The 22,672-nt window shown below is 38.0% G+C and overlaps 2 protein-coding genes across 2 annotated transcripts in view; one reads left to right on the forward strand and one right to left on the reverse strand.

Annotated features, from left to right (window-relative positions):
* LOC122972806 (complement C3-like) overlaps window positions 1–13,740 on the forward strand; it is a 32,449-nt gene extending 18,709 nt beyond the window's left edge. The window contains exons 24-44 of the mRNA XM_044340147.1: window positions 68–274; window positions 871–931; window positions 1,652–1,735; window positions 1,815–2,018; window positions 2,474–2,549; window positions 3,515–3,674; window positions 4,366–4,473; window positions 4,626–4,776; window positions 6,104–6,267; window positions 7,515–7,670; window positions 7,891–7,950; window positions 8,069–8,159; window positions 8,716–8,767; window positions 8,885–8,972; window positions 9,353–9,442; window positions 9,794–9,899; window positions 10,273–10,362; window positions 10,466–10,549; window positions 11,308–11,388; window positions 11,801–11,948; window positions 13,240–13,740. Of these exons, the coding sequence (XP_044196082.1) occupies window positions 68–274; window positions 871–931; window positions 1,652–1,735; window positions 1,815–2,018; window positions 2,474–2,549; window positions 3,515–3,674; window positions 4,366–4,473; window positions 4,626–4,776; window positions 6,104–6,267; window positions 7,515–7,670; window positions 7,891–7,950; window positions 8,069–8,159; window positions 8,716–8,767; window positions 8,885–8,972; window positions 9,353–9,442; window positions 9,794–9,899; window positions 10,273–10,362; window positions 10,466–10,549; window positions 11,308–11,388; window positions 11,801–11,948; window positions 13,240–13,384 (2,406 nt within the window). The 3' untranslated portion in view covers window positions 13,385–13,740. The remainder of the gene's footprint in view (window positions 1–67; window positions 275–870; window positions 932–1,651; window positions 1,736–1,814; window positions 2,019–2,473; window positions 2,550–3,514; window positions 3,675–4,365; window positions 4,474–4,625; window positions 4,777–6,103; window positions 6,268–7,514; window positions 7,671–7,890; window positions 7,951–8,068; window positions 8,160–8,715; window positions 8,768–8,884; window positions 8,973–9,352; window positions 9,443–9,793; window positions 9,900–10,272; window positions 10,363–10,465; window positions 10,550–11,307; window positions 11,389–11,800; window positions 11,949–13,239) is intronic.
* A 2,629-nt stretch (window positions 13,741–16,369) lies between these two features.
* Window positions 16,370–17,712, reverse strand: LOC122978723 (acidic leucine-rich nuclear phosphoprotein 32 family member B-like). The gene is made up of 2 exons (XM_044345651.1): window positions 17,421–17,712; window positions 16,370–17,202 (listed from the first exon to the last, which is right to left on the reverse strand). The coding sequence occupies exon 2, from the start codon at window positions 17,195–17,197 to the stop codon at window positions 16,766–16,768; it is 432 nt and encodes a 143-aa protein (XP_044201586.1). The 5' UTR covers window positions 17,198–17,202; window positions 17,421–17,712; the 3' UTR covers window positions 16,370–16,765.
* Window positions 17,713–22,672: the final 4,960 nt, after the last annotated feature.

The following is a 22,672-nucleotide window of genomic DNA, read 5'->3' on the forward strand; positions in this document are numbered from 1 at the left end:
GGGCAAATAATGCATTTCTACAGGATTTGTGTCACTGCTGACCGTTCTGTGATTGGTTTCCGCTCAGGTGCAGGTGGTGCTGATGAAGACAGAAAACATGTGCAGCATCGCCTTCAAGGGCAGACACACACAGGAAGTTACGGTGTCGGCAGGCTCTTCTGTAGTGGTGCCTTACACCATCATACCGCAGATAGTGGGGAAGCTTCCTCTGGAGGTGATGGTGGTAGGCAGGGACATAGGAGGAGATCGCATTCAGAAAAGCCTAAATGTGGTGGTGAGTTACTTTTAAAGATGATGGAATAGCTGTAACAATACAAATGTTAACAGTTCAGTTTTTCTCCTCCTTAAGGTAATTAAGGTACCTTTTGGGGGTCCATTATTGTTCTAACAACAGTTGAAACTGCCTAGATAGCAAATTTGATATGCTGGAATATATCAGCCATGAAATGTCTTTTTATAAATGTCAAGTAAATTAATTTTTTATTTATATAGCCTAATATCACAAAGTACAAATTTACCACAGGGGGTTTTATACAACAGGACCCTTGATTCAGTAAGGAAAAACTCTCCCAAGAAACCCTTTTACTGGAAAAAAAATGGAAGAGATCTCAGAAAGAAAAACAGATCCCTCTTCCAAGATGGACATACGTGTAATAGATGTATGTACGGGATAGACCAAGTTAGGAAAACAAAAGTTGACAAGTCTACAACTGTAGACTAACTGATGACATATATGAAGTATATGATCGAAAATAATTAAAATATGTTCAAAAGTTTTGTTTACTATTTAGATGTGTCTTACAAGAACACAGACTTATTTTGAAGAAAAAAAAATCTGATATAATTATTTTTTTTTTTTTACCTTAACAGTTGGAAGGAGTGCAGAAAACTGAAGTTTGGAGTGTGGTGTTGAACCCATCTGCTGAAGGAGGTAAGGAGACTGCAGTGATGCATAATTTACTATTTTCTCCTGTCAGCAACATATTAAATGCTACATTTATCATGGTTACGTCCCATCCTCTCTACTCAGCATGATTTGATTCAGGCTGTAATTCTGGTGTTCTGTTTTTCGTCTCTTGGGAATCCTTCGACTTAAAGCACTACAAACCAAAATGTATTTATTTATCTAGCAACATGAGCGTGCTGTGTGCAGGAACAGTGACATCAGTAGAGATGATAATATGTTTCTTCTCCTGGAGATGCAGGAGAGAGTTTAAGGAGAGTCTGGCAAATAACAGCAACAACAGCAGCAAAGCATACATGAGTTTACAATATGAATATGAGCATGAAGGCATGAAGGAAGCTTCCAGATTAGTGCAGTGAGATAGTAGCAGGACTTATGATGTTTCATATTTGCCAGAAGTGCATCATATCAGGGTACCAAAGATCAACTTTGTCTATCAGTTAACTCCTGTCATTATGAGTCGCAAACAAACTATTTATTTACCTATTGGTATTTTAAACTGTAGAATATATGATGGAGGTCTGGAGACATCTACATGCCTGTGACAGAAGCCCTTGGACACCCTTGCACCACACCCAATGTGTGCAAGGGGGGGGGGGTTGTTTTTTTCAAGGAATGGATCCTCTTCAGGTTTGGATGAGATATTCCCGAAGCTTAATTTTATTGTTCTGTTTCCGTCCACTACAGGAACGCAAACAGTTCGTATGGGCAAGATTGAACTGGAGTCAGTTGTGCCAAACTCTGTGCCAGAGACATTCATCAATGTCAGAGGTCAGTCACTAGCAGAGCGGTGGTAAGGATTAAAAATGAACGTAGGCAAACAGACTAAATTTTCTTGTTTCCTCTCCAGGGAATGTGTTGGCAGACAGCATTGACAATTCTATCAGTGAGGACTCTCTGGCGTCTCTAATCCAGATGCCTGGCGGCTGTGTGGAGCAGAACTTGGCCCGCATCACTCTGCCGCTCATCGCCACCCTCTACCTGGACCGAACCAACAACTGGGAGAGCGTGGGGGTGCAGCGCAAGGCCGAGGCTCTCCGCTACATCAAGAGAGGTGAGAGAGGAGGAGGGAAGGTTGGATGGATGGGTAACAGGGAAATAAATGTAGTGGAGTAAAAAGTACATTTCCCTCTGAAATGTAGCATAGTGGAAGTACAAAATAGCATAAAATGGAAATACTCAAGTAAAGTACAAGTATCTTAAAATTACACTTACAATACTTGAGTAAATGTACTTTCCATCACTGTGGGTGAATGAATGAGTAGTTGGATGGATAAACAGATGGATAGTTGGATAGATAGACAGATGGTTGATGTATGAACTGCAGCTTCGGTGAACAGATGGACGGCATGTTGGCTAACTACATGATGAATGGATGGACGGATGGTTTTGGAATAATCTTGTTTTAACTCCTCAACGAGAAAACAGATCCCATAAAAAATCATGTAAGCCAAGTGTCTCACTCATTTCGCATCCCATCTTTAAATTCTTTTGTGATGTGTTTTTCAGGCTACGAGAACCAGCTGGAATACAGAAAGAGTGATGGCTCCTACCCCCCCTACAGGAGCGAAGGTGCAAGCACATGGTACGGTCGAAAAATAACCTTTAACATATTTAATTGATCCACATTTCTTGTTTTGATTTTGTGCTCTTTTCCCTTAAGTGTTTACAAGACACTCAGTGTTTATCAGTGTTATTCCATGAATTGGAAGTAGAATTAAAAACAATATAATTACTGTATGGTCAGTCCACGCTTCCTTGCAGATTTACGTAATAGCTCATGAATGTTTTGTAACTGTCTGTCTGTCAGCAGGATATCTCTAAAATCCATTAATTGATTTCCAAAAAAATCTGGTAGACAGATGTATTACAATTATTTCAGTTTTGGAGTTGATCCGGGATTATTTTTAATTTGAGATTTTGGAATTTTTGATTACATGAGTTTTCACATGACTTCCTTTCAGGATTACATGAATGACATATTAAGATACTTGATTAAAAAGGGAGCCAATGTGACATTTTAGAGGTGTTTCTTCCTGTAATTTTAAAGTAAGTATTGGTAATCAGAATGTGTGGACGCAACTAATTATTATTTTCATTATTGATTAATGAAAATAATCAGTTTATAAGTCTATTCATAATTCAATTACTTTAATTGTTTGGTCTTTAAAAAGTCTAAAAAGAATCACAGTCTGAGCTCATATTGCTTGTTTCATCCAACCAACACATCAAAATCCAAAGATCTCAATTAACTCATATAAGGGACAGAAAAGCAGCTAATCCCCACAAATGATAATACTTTTGGTATTGTCATATTTACCAGGGAAAGTTTTGCACTTTTGCTTGAAAACTTACTTCAATAATGAATCAATTATTAAAATAGATTCTATTTTTTTTCTGCCAATCAATTAATTGATTAATCAACTAATTGTTGCACCTCTATTTGAATACTTTGACATCAGTATGCAGTTCCCTGTTACATAATCTGTTAGATGATGTGTATTTAAAAGTGACCAGCTGTAAGCTAATCACAGTCTAACTGAATGTCAGGATCACAGCGTACGTGGTGAAGGTTTTCTCCATGGCTTACTCCATCGTTGGCATCGACAAGCAACAAGTGTGTGACCCTCTGCTCTACCTGGTGAACAACAAACACAATTCTGGGGGACACTTCGTGGAGGACAACCCAGTTTATAGCACTACCATGATTGTGAGAAACTGACAGACACACACTTAAAAACACTGCTGATAATTGAATTAGTCTATTCAACAAAGAGAGCATGTTTTCTTTCCTCTTTCCATCCCCATCGTTCTTGCTCCTCTTTTAATTCACTTTAATTAGTGTATATCAGAATAATATAAACATTCCCCTTAAATAAACAATCTAACACGCAATATCCCTCAGTATTTATAGTATCCTAGAAACCATTGTTAAAGGACAAGTTCATTCTAAATCTCACATAAAACAATAACATTTTTGCTTGGTGTGATTTTGTCTTGTTTTTCTGAGGGTAATTGACATCAGTGCACATGATTTTTTAAGCACAACTACAGTTTGATAGCAGGAATGATTTAAACAAACTCAAACTTGTCGATAATCATAACAATAGTCTCTAATCAAAGAATCAGGGCTTCTTTCTTTCACCATTTTGCTCTGCAATTCACAATTTAATGCAGTAAACCAGAATGCAAACAGGGCAGATGTTTTGCTTCAGTTTTGGAAAAGCATTCAGGAAACTTTGGAAATAATAACAATAAAAAAGCATAGAACTGATTTGCAGAAATTGAAATAAAGTGGACATGGCGCTCTGTATCTAAAGGTGGATTTATATCTTTTCAAGTTTTCGAACTTTAAAACTTTTCATTTTTTACATTCGATTTCCATGTTTATTTGTCTCCAGGGTGGTCTCCGTGGTGATGACCCTCAGACGACCCTTACAGCCTTCGTCCTCATAGCGCTGGCTGAGGCGCAGCAGGCGGGAATCCGCTGCAGTGGTCAAAACATAGAGGTAAAGAACACAGAAAAAACATCTTGTATTAGCAGATGGCTTTTATCCATAATTCACGGTTGCCTGTAAAGTACTTGTTTATGTCCCTGTCATTATGACTTGTGGTAGAGTTGTACTTGAAACTATAATCTACTGTATCTGTGTGCTTTAAGGTAATTATGCATAAGACAGCCCAGTACCTGAAGCGTGCACTGATGACGCCGGGGAGGAGACCATACACGGTGGCCATTGCCTCATACGCACTGGCTCTGCAGAGAAAAGTCTTCAACCCGACACAAATTTTACTGAAAGCTGCAGCTCCAGGTATCCTGCATGTTTCATTTGTTTCATTTTTAGAGCAGAGGATATTACCTGCAAAAACTAATAAGTTACTTTTTGTAATTTTAAAAACTGCTTCAATCTGTACTTTGCATTTTAGTTTTTGCAATTCTTTGGCTCAATTTCTCAGACATCATGTTTTAGAACAAAAAAAGTTGTTGTTGAAGGGGACATATTATGCTTTTTATGGTTTTCTGTTATTTATATACCATTATGATGTTGTATATCTGTGCTAAACACAGTCAAAGTTCCAAAACTTGAGGTTAACATATGTAGAAATGTCCCTGTCGTCTGTGAAGATTTTTTTTATACCTATGTTATTTTTTTCCCTCACCTGCATTCTGTGAAGACCCGCCCTTACTCTGCCTCTGATTGGCTCTGACCCTGATATTCTTACCCTAACCCTAACCATCTCACTCTTCATGCCTAAATCTAACCATAAACGGTTACCTGTTCCACAGCTTTTGTTGCCAAGGTTGTTGCTAAGGCTTTTTCATTTGATGTTTGCTCTGTCCACTCATATTTCAGATCAGATTTCAGCTCAAACATGTACTGATGTATTTGAGAAGTTGACATTTTGAGTAAATAACCAGAAAAATAAATGAAATCCCAGTCCTATAGTTTGTGTCATAGTTTGTTTACATTGCCTCTGGAGCTGGCGGAAGTCTCCTGAGGGAAAGCTTCCAAGAGCTGGCCAATCAGAACAGATTGGGTTCTTTATGAGGGGGGCCTTAAAGAGACAGAAGCTAAAACGGCCTGCTTCAGACAGAGGCTGAACTGAGGTGCTGCATAAAGGGCCAGTATAAGATAAATAAGGAGTTTTTTGAACTTTAAAACATGCAAAGATATTCCAATAGAGCCTCAGATTAAAAATATAGAGCTGGAAATGTGCCTAATGTGCCTAATATGTCCCCCTTTAAGTTAAAGCTGATATATCTTCTATAAATCTCTATACTGTGTACCTTTCTCCCTAGTCTCCACCACATACAGTTACTGTAGTGTGGAGTTCAGGCATGCAGCCAATGCTCTCATCCAGAGGGAATGCAATAGCAAGAATTAAACAATCATACAGCGTCTAGCCAGTTAAATTATTTTATATTAAACATGTCAGGCAATACCCAGTTAGTCTTAAATTTAGCTGCAGAGTTCATTTTGATACTTTTTAAAATTAATTTTCAGATTAGCACTGTCGCCTCACATTATAAAGGTCCTTGCTTTGCATCTTCATTATTCAGTGTTAAAGGTATGGTGAATGAATGAGTGCCTTGTCCTTCTCATTAGCTTACGCAAGGGCTCTTTCTCTCTCCTCCAGGTGGCAGCTACTGGCCCGACAGTCAGAACACCTTGTTCGCCCTCGAGGGGACCGGCTACGCCTTGCTGGCTCTAGTGAAGCTGGGCCGCATGGCCGAAGCTGCAGTGCCCTTCAAATGGCTGAACAGCCAGCGGAGGAGAGGAGGAGGCTTCGGGTCTACTCAGGTACCAGCGGAGGGATGGGGTGGGGACATTTGGGAGCTGAGTATGTAACAAGTAATCAAGTATTGTAGTATGTAACAAGATATTCTAAGCTTTCAGCTTTCAGCTTTCAGCTTTCAGCGGTCTCTCATAGATTTATTGTTGACTTCAGCATGTTTTGACAGTTGGCTTTCTTCACTTCACACAGGATTAGTGAGGGGTTTTCTTTTTATAATAGAAGAAAATATGTTAGAGTAGAAGCAAGATTAACCTTTTCAACATGTGTGATGTTTTCTCTAATGCAGTTGATTAAATACCTGAAAAATCAAGGCACTTTATTGGTACAAAAGCATGTAAATACAAAATTATCATAAAGCACCTGTGTTCAGTGATTCACAGCTTGGCCTGAAATGACCGAATGCAACCAGGGATATTAAAGGGATAGTTACCTCAATACAAACTCAATAACAAAACTTCTCATAGTTGACAAAATCCTGATGCATAGTTGTCTGCTGTGCTTTAATGAATGATATAAACTCTGTCCTTGGTGTATTTTATTGCAGTTTTGGTAACAACATAAACTTCCTGCTTAAAGAGAAATTTCAGTCCAGATGAGATGATCATACTTCTGGCTGCACAGATAGACCAACACAAACTTTTCTCCACATTGTGGTTTGTCATAATGCATGTACAGCTTATTATAAGCCAGCAGAGGGAAGCATCACATAAGAGATAACTAACACAACCTTTTGGTACACAAAAGGTCTGAATGGTGTTTTGTGTAATGACTCACAGAGTGAGTTTTAAGGTCTTTTGGGGGTTCCTAAAGGTGTCGCTTTGATCTCAGCATCACTTTCTGCACTGATACTCACCCAAATATGCACAATTTTGGACAATTTTGGACAGAGAATATGGACAGTTCTTTTTCTAGTATAACTGCAACAATTCAAACTTTATGTGCAGTGATGATATTGATCAGTCTATAATGTGAACAGTTAACACAGTGAGTTAAACTGACTACATATTCTGCTCTTGATTATTAAACAATAAGGTTGCAAAGACAAATTCTACAAAATTGTTTACTGTACCTTGTGAATATGATCAAACTAGGAAGATAATAATTAAGGTAAATAGTAGTGCATATGACCCTAACCCTAACAGACCCCTTTGAAGTGAGACAAATAGCAGTGATGAAATGACAGACAATGCAGTAATTCAGGCAAGAAAAATGCAAAAATTCCCTTCTCCCTTGTCTGTCTGTCCTCTCTCAGTCCACCATGGTGGTACTCCAGGCGCTGTCAGAGTATCTGATCAACAAACCTCCTCCCGATGACCTCAGTCTGGATGTGGACGTCAAAATAACGGGGCGCAAGGAAATCTTGTACCATTTCAACCCCATGACTGCCTATGCTGCTCGCTCTACCAGGGTGAGAGAAATATAATCTCAGTTAGTGAATTCAGGCAGAGATCACAGACAGTATCATGAAGTTTAGAAGTCTTCTGTGCAAATATCCTCACTCAAAGTTCTTTAACTATACAGTTCATAGCTGACTTTCAACATCAAACAAACAACTTGGAGGAAATAACAAAATCAAGCAGTGTATTTTTGATTTATTTGTTTAAAAATCCTCTGCTTTTCTTCCATAGCTGCCTGCTGATCTTGGCCTGGCTGTTGAGGCTCGAGGGAACGGACAGGGAATACTGGAGGTATGACTAACTCTGTGGAGGAATATTGGTATCACTGCCAGTTTCACAACTCATTGAAAAACAATTAATTGTCATTCAATTCTTGTGTGTCTCTCTGTCACATGAACTTTGACCCAAGGTCGTGACTTATTACAACCAAGTGCATGAGGTGGATGAGAAAATGCCCTGCAAGCACTTTGAGCTCAGTGTCACCATCGAGGAATCAAGCGGTAACTCCAATCATAAGTGCACACATAACTGCATGATGTCTGGCTCTCTAGTGTTACTTTCTGTCCTCTTAGGTTGAGTGAAGTCACTATCAGTACCTCAAAGAGATGAGCTTTAAACCTGAAAACATAGAATTAAGTCAGAAAGATGAATACAAGTGCATTTTGAAACGTATCATAAAATATTGTTAAAAACAACAACATGAAGTAACCTAAAACGAAAGATAATATATAGTGTATTGTACCATTATATAATACTGTACTGTCAGTTACAAAAAACATTTATCAATGACTTTCCCTAAATTACATATTCATCAAAATAAAACATACACTTAACTTTAACAACAATATATACTGTATATAGTGAACAGTGGGGTCCAAATGTCATAGACCACTTTCCCATTGGGAAGGCTCAGACTTTTGGACCCCCTTGTATATATACAGTATATATATATATATATACCCTATATATGTAGCATTACATACAGTATATTTAAGTCCTTGGGATAAGATACTCAACCACTGTTAATTAAATAATCCTTTTTTTGTCCCGTAACAGAAAAGCCTCCAGCAGATGTAGAAAAGTCCTACCAGATCACCATCAAAGTGAAGTGAGTTACTGTATTGCCTTAAACTATGTGTGTGATTTGTATAACCTTCATTTAAACTGATCTAAAATCAATAACCTGCCTGGTGATGAGATGATGACTATTGTTTTACTTCCACAGGGCTTTAGGACCCAGCGATGTCAGGATGGTGGTCCTGGATATCAGTCTGCCTACCGGCTTCACCCCCGAAAACTCAGACCTGGAGATGGTAAACAGCCTCCAGCACCACTCTCATTAGCTCTCAAAAAATGTCAGAGACTTTATGTAGTAATTCAGAGAAGAATATTTTCTAGAGCTTAAATCACAAGAGCATGCTATAGCAGTAGACCTCTATCAGCAGCCATCAGGATGTAAATGACACAAAAAACAGCTCACATTTTCACACCAGAGAAGAACAAACATGCAGATTGGAACATACGATTAAAAACAATAATAAACAACATTTAACAGGAAAAAAGGAAGAATTTTCTTCTTTAAAAGTTAAAAGTTTACCACATCATGATAAAAACCTGTGATAGCTAAATGACTTGTCACATGTCCAGGCCAGTACTGATGACTAATTCTCTGTCTGTGTATGTGTTTGTCCAGTTGTCCAACTCAGTGGACCATTACATCAATAACTTCAAGATTGTTGATAATCTAAGCGACAGAGGCTCTCTGATCATCCACCTGTTCAAGGTAACAACACTGTGGAGCTCAGTCAAGTTCATTTGTCTGCAACCAGAAATTGCTTCATGTTGTCGATGTGCACAAATTCAAGATTATTCTTCCATAAAATATGGTTAGTTTTTGCATCTATTTATGTTGCTATTTATAGGTATTTACCAAGAAGCAGTTTTACAGGTTAACATTCCCGAGTAAAACCTAGAACAAGTCTTTTTTCAACAGTCTGAGATTTGAGCAGTTTCCAGGTTTTACTCAACTGGAAACTCAGACTAAACAAACTATATCAATATTCTCACTGACTCTGTAATGTCTCTGTGTCTCTTCTCTGCTTTATTGCACTAAATGATCCTCTCCTCCTCTCAGGTGTCTCATAAAGAGCCAGAGATCCTGATCTTCAGGCTTCAGCAGAGCTTCAAAGTCGGCCTCCTCCAGCCATCCTCAGTCACTGTCTACGAGTATTATAACCCAGGTAGGAGAACAAAACCACACCGTCACCATACAGAAGAACTTAGGCTGGAATTGTTTCAGACCTCTGCTCTGCCATTTTTTCTGCATTTTGAAAATAATTAAGATATAAAAACGATATTTACTGATATTAGCGAATACACTTCATACAGTGTCACTGTGAGACTATGAGAACTAGTTTGCTCCCTAAACATCCTAATAGATACTGAAAAGCCAATCTAGGACAAAAAATTTGCAGACTTAGTCCTGAACACAGACTGATTATGCAAAATGTTTCCTATTTATTAGTTATTTTTATTTGAGTAAAAAAACAATATTGCAACTTTAAATGTTTTGGTATCATGTGGTGTATATCTCTTCACTGTCTTCACTGTCAGACCACCGCTGCAGTCGTACATACACTCCCAGCGAGGACATAGAGGACCTTACTCAGATCTGCAGCGACAACGTCTGTCGCTGCACACAGGGTAAAATGTGCATGTGTCTTCAACACCCCATTCACAAACATGTGTGTGTGTGTGTATTTATAGTGCCCGTCATTTTCACTTTCTGTTTGCTCACAATCTCCAGGTGACTGCTGCATCTCCAAAACTGACAATGAAAACTTCCCCAGCAAAGAAAGAGAGACATTTGCCTGCAAGAAGTTACATCATGGTACGATACACTTTCTCACATTCACACACATACAGCAGAACTTGGTCAGAGAAAGTTTATAGTCAAGTTAATTGAAATTCATTAGGTAATTGCTGGTTAAAAGCTTTTACAATATTATATAAAAATATAAGAGAGAATTTTTTAATGGAAAAATGGAAATGATGCTGCCTTGAACATCCAATTATAAGCAGCAAATGAATGCAAGTCTAAATGTTTGAGTAATTTCCTGAAAGCTATGTAGGTTTAAATGTGTTTAATGGTGTAAAATGAGTGCAGTGCATCAATGGATGACTGGAACATGCAATAGGGGGCTGCACACTCCATGCATAGTCTTGATTAAGCGTGGTGGCACAAATGAGCAGATAGCATGAGAGAAGTTATTTGCAATTCTTGCCGGAATATACAGAATCTATGCGTCAAAGATTTGTGTGGTTGCAGTAAGAAAAGGAGAAAAATATCAAGCTTTCCAATTACTTGCTAGAAATAGGATTAATAACAGGACTAATTCTTGCAGCATTTATTTTTAGTCATTGTGGCATAAGCAAATTTTGCTCATTAGGGTGTGATACCTCTTGTGTACATGTGAAAATTTTGATCCCGCTGCAGTGGTAGTAGAAAGATCAAATTTGGCAAGCCAAAGACATTCAGTTTCATCTTCTGTGGACCGTGAACATCCACAGCAAATTTCATGGCATCATGACCACAGGCCTCATCACTAGCAGGGCAAAATGACAAGTTTTATTGTTCATGTGCTTCAGTTTTCCAGGTGAAGGTGCTGAGTGTCACCAAGGGTTATTATGACAAATACGAGATGGAGATCACAAAAGTTATCAAGCTGGGTGAGTCACTGCCTTCGCTGTCTGTCTGTCACACACTTCACTCATTTGTTAACATATTTTAACTCTTTGCTCCTATTTTTAAATATCTGTTGCTCTCTTCTTCTCCCTTACATTTTTCTCTGTATGAAAGAATTCTCACCATTTGCTTGCACAATGTCAAACTTCACAGCAGGCCACAATTTTTTATTTATTCCAAGTCAGATTTGGAAGCTGAAATGATATTTTTTGTACTGAAGCTAGTTGATAATTTGTTCTTTTACACTATATGTTAATTTTGTAAAATATGTTTTGCAACAGCATTAAGACAATCGTGGGAGACCAAAGCTCTCCACTGACATCGAGACTAATTACATTATTTTATGGTTATCAAAAAAATAACATATTATTTTAAATTTCTTTTGCTACATTCCAGGTTTGGAGGCCGGAGTGGTAGTGGGTCAGAAGAGGTTTTTTATGTCTCATGGAGGCTGCAGAGATGGGCTCAACCTGAAGCAGGGCTCTCAGTACCTCATCATTGGCCCCAAAGAGGACCAGTGGAATATTGATAGCAGCACAAACGGGTGAGGAGAGCAAGTAAAAATAAATAAACTTGTGAGAAAAGTTAATGTTATGATAATCATCTTGTGTGCATGCCTCAGAGTTATGGTCGTCCACCACAATGGTCTTTACCAAACAAGAAAATACGTTAGGGTTGTGGTTGTCCGCCAGAAACTGTCATAAATTGACAAATTGATAAATCCAGTTTTAAGCCACATTTTTACGATAAACTTTTAAGTTTTGTTGTTGTTGTTTCTTTTTAAGTATATCTTTTAAGCGGATGAAGGATTTTAGTCATCAGACATCTGGATCTTAAGTTATCAGAGAAACAAGCTGAGCAAACGTTAGCCGCAGTTCGGCTCACACAGAGACCCTACCGGACGTCCTGCGTCCGCTGAACAGCATCGGAGAAACACTGATTTTTCATGTGAAACTGCTTTATACAGTGTTTTTACCGGTTTTCATCCCCATGTGCATTTGTTTTGAGGAGGAGGAGACCTCTGCGGATTATTTGGCTCCCGCTAAACACCTGCTGAATGTCTGGATCTTAAGTTGTCAGAGAAACAAGCTGAGCAAAAGTTAGCAGCAGCTTGGCTTGCAGCCCCTACGGACGTCTTGTGTCTGCTGAACAGCGTCAGAGAGGCACTGATTTTTTATGTGAAACTGCTTTATTCAGTGTTTCTACCAGTTTTAATCACCGGGTGTGTTTGTTCTGGAGAGGAGGAGACCTCTGCGGATAATTTGGTTCCTGGTAAAAACCTTCTGAACAATGAACAGTGAAGGAATCCTAACCCAGAGAAGCTGGTTGTTTAACAATGAAGACAACAACTCCCATGATCCCATGCTACTTCACAACATCAACAAACTCCATCTTTTGTTATTGTTTTGAATGAGGTACCCCTAGTGGCAGAAATTACATATTGTGCGTTTAAATAAATTTGGATTTTGAAGTCTGTGTGCAGATAGGCACTTTTCATTGATGCTGATTTCTGATAGCCTCGCACCTACATGTGATGTGCTACACTCCTTCCTCTGTTTGTGGCTACATCAAAAACTGAGGTTTGTGAAAACATAACTGACCTCCTAAGTACAAACTATGGCTTGAAAAGGCTGCTTCATTTTTATTTTCCACACCAGGAGAAGTAAACCCTGAGTTTCTGGCTTATAATCAATCATGAGGTTAATGGGGACAAGCGAACAAATGAATCACACAGGTGTAACTCTTTAAAAAAATTATCTTGATACATTCTGATCTCGTAAAATACAACTTAAATGTAAATAAACTCCTCTCTCTTTTTGCTTCCTGTCTGACAGATTCAACTACATATTAGGGAAGGACACCTGGGTGGAGCGCTGGCCTTCATCTGCAGAGTGCTCCAGCAATCCAAGCCTGCAAGCTAAATGCCAGAGCCTTGATGATACTGCAGAGGAACTGTCTGTCAACTCCTGCAGGCTGTAGATGTGTCTGAGAAGCGATATTGTGTTGGAAAGATGAAAAATAACTGTGTACACAAGGATTTACTAGTCATACAACCCAATCTGTGCAATAAGGACATTTTATTCAAATGTTATTTGTGTTTTCATGGTGGAAAAGAGAACAGAAAGTGATAAAGCAGTTATAATATCATGTTCCATAAGATTATTCTGTACTGATTATATAATATAAGAATGAGGAAAAAGTAAATACGACTGGCAACAACAAAACATAACAAAATATCCAAATTTTCACAATGAATAACATGTCTAACATGAGCTATGAAACATATTGTTGATCAGGCTGTGATAAAAACTGGAGAAAGACACCATTTGTGTCAACCTTGATACACAGGTCCTGTTCATTATGTTCTTGAGGTTTACAGTTAAACAATTATTCTTCATTATTTTTTGTGAAGAAGGTTGGCATAAGGGCAGCATGAAGCACTTTTCCATCAGATAGATTTTTAGGTTGATCTAGAAGATAGTCACTGACTCAGCAGTCTGAACTAAACTGTGGAAACTGAATGGGGTTTTCTTTTGCATTGGTACTGTTGAACTTTTCTTCCTCACATTTTCACTGTTGTCTGGACTCTCTCCAGGCTCACATGATTGCTTGGAGGCGAGAATTACAAAAAAATGATTGGATTTTCAATTATTTTACATAAGGGGAATTCCAGTTTCAAGAAACATCTTATTGTTTTTGTTTTGTTTGGTTTGGGTCATTGTTGTTTTCAGTAGTAATAACATTGCACTCTCCAAGTTGAATGAAATATAGGAACACAGCGGCAAGTATTCACACAATCATACAGGTTTTAAACAAACAAAGTTACCATAATATAAATAAACAAAAATAAAGATCTAAAATAAAAAAATAAATAAAAATAAAGTGAAATACAATGCACACAATGTTATACATTTCCTCTCAATGTATGCATTTATTGTCATAATTAAATTAAAACATATGTCAAAAGGAAAATTCTTTAGCTTTTTTCTTTTGTTAAAGGTGCAATATATGACAATCAGCCACACTAGATGTCGCACTATAGTACCAACATCTCAGACCAAAACAAATGTGCACGCTATCGGTTCAGAAAGTGGCCCCTGAACTGATAGCTCACAAAACTCAGTTCAAACTGTCAAACTAGGCAGTGCTGATCAACTATGGATTCTGTTACTGCAAATGTTTTCAGGAACATATTTTACTGTACTGTTTAGCTGTAATATGATAACATTTGTGAAAGGTTGTTGAAAACTGATGCAGGGAAGACAGGGAGGGACTCACTGCTGTTATATTAATGTTCTAAATTGGGCTGAATGTCGTATATTGCACCTATAACTGAATAAGGGTGCCGTTAGTTTTGAAGAGGTGGAAAGGAGGTTTTTTCCTTTTTTTAGAAAGACTGTCTGTCATGGTTGCCATCAGCTCATCAATAATAAGCTTCATCCAAGCTCTGACTGGACAGTTGATTGTTTTTCAATTTTGACATGGACAGCAAGTCTCCAAATATAACCCAATGGTCAATCCATATCTCTGATTGGCTGTTGCTTCATTTAATCAATCCTGGGATTACTTGGGAGTTGCTCTTAAGAGACTTTTACACTTTGTTGTAAGCAGGAGTAAGTCACTTGAGAAATGTAAGTGTAATTCCTTTGTTTTTGATTCTGTTTGATAAATACGGGCCCCAGGGGCGGATCTAGAAAAATATTTATGGGGTGGCAAAAGGGGGGCAGGAATTTTCGAGGGGTGGCAATGAATTAAATCACAGTTTGATAAGACAATAGTAGACATAATTTACACAAACACTTCTGCTTGCAGGACTTTATACATAACTCAAAAACATGTCTCATATGTGGATATAATGGCATGGGCTACTATTTACAAACTCATACAAACTTAATCTCATGCAATCAGTGTTTCATATGAAACAGTCAACTGAATGAGAGAAAGAACTTTGATGACACTGCTGTATGTGGGTCATTATCACATGAAAAGCATTAAGGTAGGACACTGGTGATGAATGACATATGTGTGAAAGGAAGAATAAAACTGTGTCAGAGTGGTAGCATTGCAGGATGCATTTGTATAAGTAACTATCCAAAGTAAAACTTACCCATGACAATCTATGCAGTACGCTGTACTAAAATTAGTATTGCTACATCTGATTACCTCATGTCACTGATGGCCCTGGGTCAACTATGGAAATAAACAGTATTCAAACAAGGACTGGACATGACTTTTAATGGTTACTCAGAGCATACTTTTGACAAATGAGGTTTTTACCAATAAAATCATATCAAATACAGAACATTACAAAAGAGTATGTTAAATTAAAATCTCCACAAACCTGGAAAGGAGTCACATGAAAATAAACCTTGCTCCCAGTCATAAAATGTACAAAGAACTTTTGTGAGTAGACTGTTCCTGGACAGTTTTATACATACAGTGAAAAAGTTTTTGGGCCCATGCATTTTGAACATTGCATTAAGAATCATTCTTAAGTCTTTAAGTACAATTTATTTTAGTACAGTCATAGCTAAACTCTAAATAAATTTTAAAGACATTAAAAACATAAAGTAGGTTCCATAAAAGTTGAGACTGGGGACATATTTAAGGGTGTCTGAACACTTTTTTCCCACCACCGTAAAACAAAGAAAGAGACATTTAATAGTCACTATCCAATGTCATGTCTATAACAGTTGAATGCGGCGATTTCCATGCTGCTCAGCAAAACGTTTTACAAATTTATCTAGATCTAATGCTTTTGTGCGTTTTGATTCAATGCTGAGTACAGCCAAACTAGATAGTCTCTTTTCTGTCATAGTAGACCGCAAATAAGTCTTAATGAGCCTAAGAGATGAGAAACTTCGTTCACAGGATGCACTGCTCACAGGTAAAACAACTGCTATTTTACACAATCTGAACAACTCATAAAAAACATCCTGGTATGGGTCCAAAAACCGAGTAACATTTAGAGTATTTTTTGATTCATGTGTTTAATTTTGGCAATCTAAAATACATTTCAAACAAAATATTAAAATTCTGTCCCCATCTAATTACACTTTCACATTTACAAGTTCCCCAATTATTCATATTTAGACTAACAAGAATATTTATATTTATTTGAAGAAGTCTAAGCAATGTCTCTTGTAGCAAAATTTTATAAGGCATTAATTAGCATATAATAGCTAATACTTAGTTATGGAGTTTAACTTGTGGTATATTACTAATCAATACCAACATTTTCTCTTGTAAATAATGTAAATTGTGTCATGGTTATTATTTTAATACAGTATTTTCTATTACTGAGTTTTTTTTACTCTATTTACTGTCCACTTGCTGCTGTAACTTATCTTATGCATTATCTTATTTCATACCATGTGGACCAGCTCGACTGGAGATAGCTGGTGATGGTTCACTCCTTTCCCTTTCTCTTTCTGAGCCCTGTACTTCATCTTCTCTCTTATTTTCTCCGTCCTCATCTTGGTGGTGCACTCCCTCCATATAATCTCCGCTGTGTTCTGTCACCTCCTCCTGTCCCTGGTCACCTTGGCCTTGAACTCTGTCGCGTTTCTGTTGCCCTTCTCTCTCTCCTTTCAACTCGTCTCTGTCTTCTTTCTTTCCTTCCATCTCCTTTCCCTCTCTCTCCACCTCGTCCTCTCCTCTCTCTCCTTCCTCATCTTTTCTCTCTCCTTTCACCTCATGTCCTCCGTCTACCTTGCTCAATTGTTCATTTTCAATCTCTTTGGCTTTTCTCTTCGGTCCGAAAAAACTGTGTATGTTACCTTTCCTCTTCATTTCTGCTGGATTCACAGACGTTTAACGTTAATCAATGTTAGCTTAAATTAGACGATAGCCAATATTAATGTAACGGTTACATGTACAAAATAACCTTCTTCAACTAGATTTTTTCATCTTAAAAGCAACATAGCAACTGTACAAGTTACACTAACTAACTAACTTACAACTAACGTTATACTAGGACTGTACTTTCATCATTCTATAATTAATCGGTATTTACCTCTTTACTCCCGTGTCTTCTCTCCTTGCTCCTCTGCTTCGCGCCACACAGTTTAAAAATAAAATAAACAAAGAAAAGGTCCAGTAGTGCCGCTCTGACGCTCTCGTGCTGCATTCGGTGCAGTAGGACATCAGAGATTCGCGCTCGTAAAAGTCAAGTTGGCCATAACTTTTCTTTGAATTCGTTGCTGCCAAGTGGGGTGGCAGCAGGGGAGGCAAGGCATTATTTTAGGGTGGCAGCTGCCACCCCATGCCACCCCGGTAGATCCGCCACTGACGGGCCCCAAGGACTTGAGTTATCATTATTTAGTTATATTCTTAATCCCAGTTCGGGTTTCTCTTAGGCACAGACAGAAGGAAGACAACAAATCAGTTAAACTCTGTTCTTATAATTTTTCTTTCTGGCTTCAGAAACAAAGAAAAAAACAAGCAAAAAACAAAACAAAACAAACAAAAAAAACAACAACACATCAGCAGGTAAATAATGTACAGACGAGTAGTAAGCAAATCTACTTACAAGGCTTAGAGAGAAGTTGTCTTGAACTGTAACTTTCATTTGTGGTCAGGAGACCAGAAGACAGAGATCAGAATCTTAAAATACACCAGACTTCCTCTTCACATTATTGATATGCATGATGAACTCAATGCCAGTAAATACCTGAGAGAAGAACTTTGTTGCTGATTTACAAACTATATATAAACTTTGTACTGTAATCTATATAAAGGAGAGAATGAGAGACTAGTTTTGTGGCCTGATGGTTCCAAACCTTTTTTCCTGTCTTCTTTTTTTTTTTAAATGTGGCAACAATTCAGTATGTAAGAAATTGTTCTCTCAGGCTTCTCTCAGTGGTGCCTAAACAATTATGTGACAGATAATTCTCTTTACATTCATGCAAAGACATTAGAAACCAAGTGAGATAAGTTAACTCTACTGGAGATAGAAAGCTCAATAAAATTACGGTATTAAGTTGAAATGACAACTGTTCACTCATATTGACAAAAGGTCACAGTCAAATTTGCTTTCCATTTCAATTTTCTCAGTTTGGAGAATCAGTTCTTTAGTTGACACAAGAATCTTACAGCTGTAGACGCTGCTGTTGGACCCATTTAGAAACAGAATCAGGATGAAGTCAACATGCAAGGTGCTCTCAGTAAATTTACAGGACAGGGAGTACAGGAGGGAGTACAGGAGTAGGGACTGAATTTGATACTAACCTCCATCATGGTTTGCATTGTTTTCATTACAACAACCATGACTTATCTTAAAGTGTATTACACACAAGTTTCTCATAGGTCATTGGGATTCATCCATATGCTGGGAATCCATTGATATTTATAACAAATGATATGGCAATCCATCCAACAGTTGTCAAGACATGTGACTAAAAACCAAATATGTCAACTTGCTGGTGGCACTAGAGTTGATGTCAGGGGATCACCAAAGTTAGTAGGATTCATCCTGTGGGGACCATAAGTTGCTGTTCCAATAGGACCAACAAACCAACCAAGCGACTGACATTACCATCTCCAGAGCTATGCCAGTAGCATAGATAAAAATCAAATGATTACCTGCTTTAAAATTTAAAAAAGGTAGACTAGAGATTCCTGTTGTGTTCATCGGGCTTTGTTGACTGTACTGTACAATGCAGCTGGGTCTTCCTCTGTTTTCTGACCTCTGGTTCTGAGAAGGAATTTAAAAAAAATTAATATGATCCTGGAGATGGTATAAACTAATAGTGATAGCAAGAATGTAAACAAAACAAGCAAATTCGACAGCAATAAAATGTTAAAATAAAAAAAAGGTTCCTGTGTAAAGAGCTGCTCACCTTGGGGCACTGTTAAATATGACAGCAGCATACTCAACACCCTCTTCTTCCTCTTCACGTCTTTGGAGTCGAGCTGGTCTGATGTTGAAGTAAACAGGATCTGTCTGATTGTTGGAGAACTTGACACTGGCATAGTGAATGTCATCCTGCTCCTCTGGCTGCCTCTGACTGGGTCCACACTGCAAAGACAAATTTACTTTTACAGACATAGTAATGTCTAGCTTTGGTAGAACATCAGTTATATGCCTTGATTTATTGGCTTATTCATTTTTCTCCACTAATTTTTTGTCAAGGTAAAGAAAGCACTTATCAATTGCAAGGTAAAGGAAGCCAGGGACCAGTATTTTTCACATGTAATCTCAACCAACCAGGACAACCCTAGAATACCTGTTTAATACCGTCCTCTCCAGCTGACTGTGACAAAATTCTTACCTTCTTCATAGATAAGATTGATCATAGTGGGGCAAATATCACTCCCCCCACCTCTTTAATTGACCTCCTTTGCCCCTCCGTGGATACGTTTGATTATTTTACACCAATATCCCTGCAAGATCTTATGAAAACTGTGTCACTTATGAGACCCTCATCAAGTCACCTTGATATTATCCCAACAAAACTGATTACAGAAGCTATAGATTCAGTCAGCCCAGAAAACAGTGACATTGCAGGGACAGGCACGTAAAGGGTTACATCCGTCTGATGAAAGATGCTTTCATGTGGTGCCTTTCTCACCAGGGTTATTTCATCACCAGGAAACTAAGCAATGACTCTGCTAGAATCATGGTTGGTTGTGTCACATTGCAATGGATTGAACTAAATTTGAATGATAAACAGCAACTTGACAAGCAACCATGATCGGAAAGGCCTAAGCAACAGCACCTCAAGTAATGATACAGATCAAACAGATATTCCTGTTTCACCAACAAGAGACAAAAGTGCAAGTAAAGAAATATAAGGTATTGAACAAATACCCTGTTCAAAATACAAAGTTCTGGATGTAGCAGGAATATAATCATGACCAAGTAATGAAGAGGATTGAAGAGTGACTAATGGCGATGAGGACATGAACTGCTTCACAACTTGACTGAGTTTTCATGTTGTATTTATGATACTGAGTGATTAAGCAGTGTGAACTGAACTGAGGAACCAAAGCAGGGTTTCACTGGATTTTTCACTGAATTGTTTAATTCTCTTTACTCACCTGTTCTCTGTTCTCATCTCTCTCTCCGGGTTCTGATAATTGCTTACAGGGCCTCTTTTTACTGGTTAGGGGAATTAATTAAGAAAACAAATTATTTCATCATTCAGTTGTCAAACTGTACTTAATAAGCATTACTTTAGTAAAACAAATCTACTTACTTTATTAATAGGAAGACAAAGAGTAGTATTATAACCAGAAAAACAGCAGTGGTTGTTCCAATGACAATTGATTTCCATGTTCCTGGGTAATGGTGATAAAATACAACACTGATATAACAAAAATAATAATAATAATGATAATGATATAAAAAAGGCCATTATCATTAATAAAAATAATAATATTAATGATGGCCCTCCTAGGAGACAAATTACATTGTTCTGTGGGACCTCCAGGGTCTATCTCATGGCCTTCTGCCAGGTAGATGTGCTACAACTGGTAGTATGGCACATTTCCTCTAAATGAAAACATGCAGTAGTTCAATATCAAGATTCTCCATGAGTTCATGTTTCTCTCAGCCACTATTGAATACAAACGGCTCTATATTTGTGGTGGCGCTACATCCAGCTCAAGCAGAGCTCTTACAGTTTGTTATTTACCCAATAAGTAACTGAAGCAGTTTTGCACATAGCACCACTGTGCCTGTATAAACTAAAACCAGTCATTGCAGAAATCTTTGGTGCAGACTACCATTCACTCCCTCTAATATACACATAGAATCACCAGCTGCTTCTTCTCACCTGAAACTGAAGAATTTAAGGTGGTTTAACTTGAAAAGGGCTTCATTAAATTGCCACCACAAAATCCCCCAAACTGCATTTCATCATATGGTGGATTATGACCGATGATGTGTACATGTGTGAATGAACTGAAAAAAACGTACCTGCTACAACAGTCAGATATGAGGTGGAGTTATGACGTCCTCTTTTGTTTTGAGCTACACAGTAATAATTTCCACTGTGTTCAGGTCTGACATCAGTGATGGTGAAGATCTGTCCTGATGCTTTTGGTGAGTCTTCATTCTCCTTGTACCAGGTATAATTAGCTGCTGGGTTAGCATCACTGCTACAGGTCAGATTCACTGAACTGTCCTCCACTATCTCACCAGAGAAACTCACTAACACAGAGGGAAGCTTTGGAGCATCTGGGGGGCAATATGTATAGAGACCAAACAAATTAGCATTTCTTTTCAGGTTCATTTTTATCTGTACAAAAACCAGCAAGGGGGGACCAAAGACGAAGCGGCCATGCTAGAATCTGCCTTTCAGTCTTTCTACCTTAGAACATGATGTTTCTACCAGACTAAACTCAGACAGCAGATAAATCATAACATACAGTTATACCCCACTTTGTGTGTCAGAGATTTGATTTGTTTTGTACTTACACTGGACATCAATGAATAAAGACATAGAGTTCTGTCCATATTGATTCTTAGACTTGCAGTAGTAGCTCCCGCTGTCTTTGGAGGTGATGGAGGTTAAATTATAACTTCCCACTGGTTTTTGAAGCAGTGTTTGGTTCTCCTTGTACCAGGTATAATTAGCTGCTGGGTTAGCATCACTGCTACAAGTCAGAGTCACTGAACTGCCCTCCACTATCTCATCAGAGGGACTCACTGACACAGAAGAGGCCTTTGGAGCATCTACAAAATACATATTAACACAGATTATTTTAAGGTGATGATTACTACAGTGGCACATGATTTTAAAAACAGCATCATGCATGTGGCAGCATCTGGAAACTTGAAGGTGGTGCAGTGAATGGATGAATAGTAGATATTGTATTAATGTTTTGCTGTCTCATGTTGCTCTGCACGGCTTGTGAACTGTCTTGTGAGTGCTTATTTTGTTGCAATTGTCTTTGTGGCATCTTCTTGCCTTCTGTCTCTTATTTTCAACCATCACTTCATTGGTTTCAGAACCACTGAAGTTGAAAATTAGCCAGCTGGCTAACACAGAAACATTGATTAATGTGCGTTGTCCTTATAAATAAGTGAAATGTCTGAACGTTTGAACTGAAGGAAACAGAACTGTTAAATTATACTTTTACAGCAGATGGAACCTGAAGAAAACACACATGATCTGCAAAATGCTTTTTGGTTAAAAAAAGTGCAAAGATGTTTACCAGTGTAAGCAGTATTTTACTTTTTAAATAAGCTGTTTCACTCACATTTCACATCAATAAAGATGTATTCAGATGTCCTCTTCCCCAGCTGGTTCTCAGCTGTAC

Source organism: Thunnus albacares, chromosome 3, assembly GCF_914725855.1.
Source record: "Thunnus albacares chromosome 3, fThuAlb1.1, whole genome shotgun sequence".
Lineage (NCBI taxonomy): Eukaryota > Metazoa > Chordata > Actinopteri > Scombriformes > Scombridae > Thunnus > Thunnus albacares.

Excerpts from the sequence above, each read along its gene's own strand:
- LOC122978723 (XM_044345651.1), bottom strand. The coding sequence starts at position 17,197 with ATGAAGAGGAAAGGTAACATACACAGTTTTTTCGGACCGAAGAGAAAA.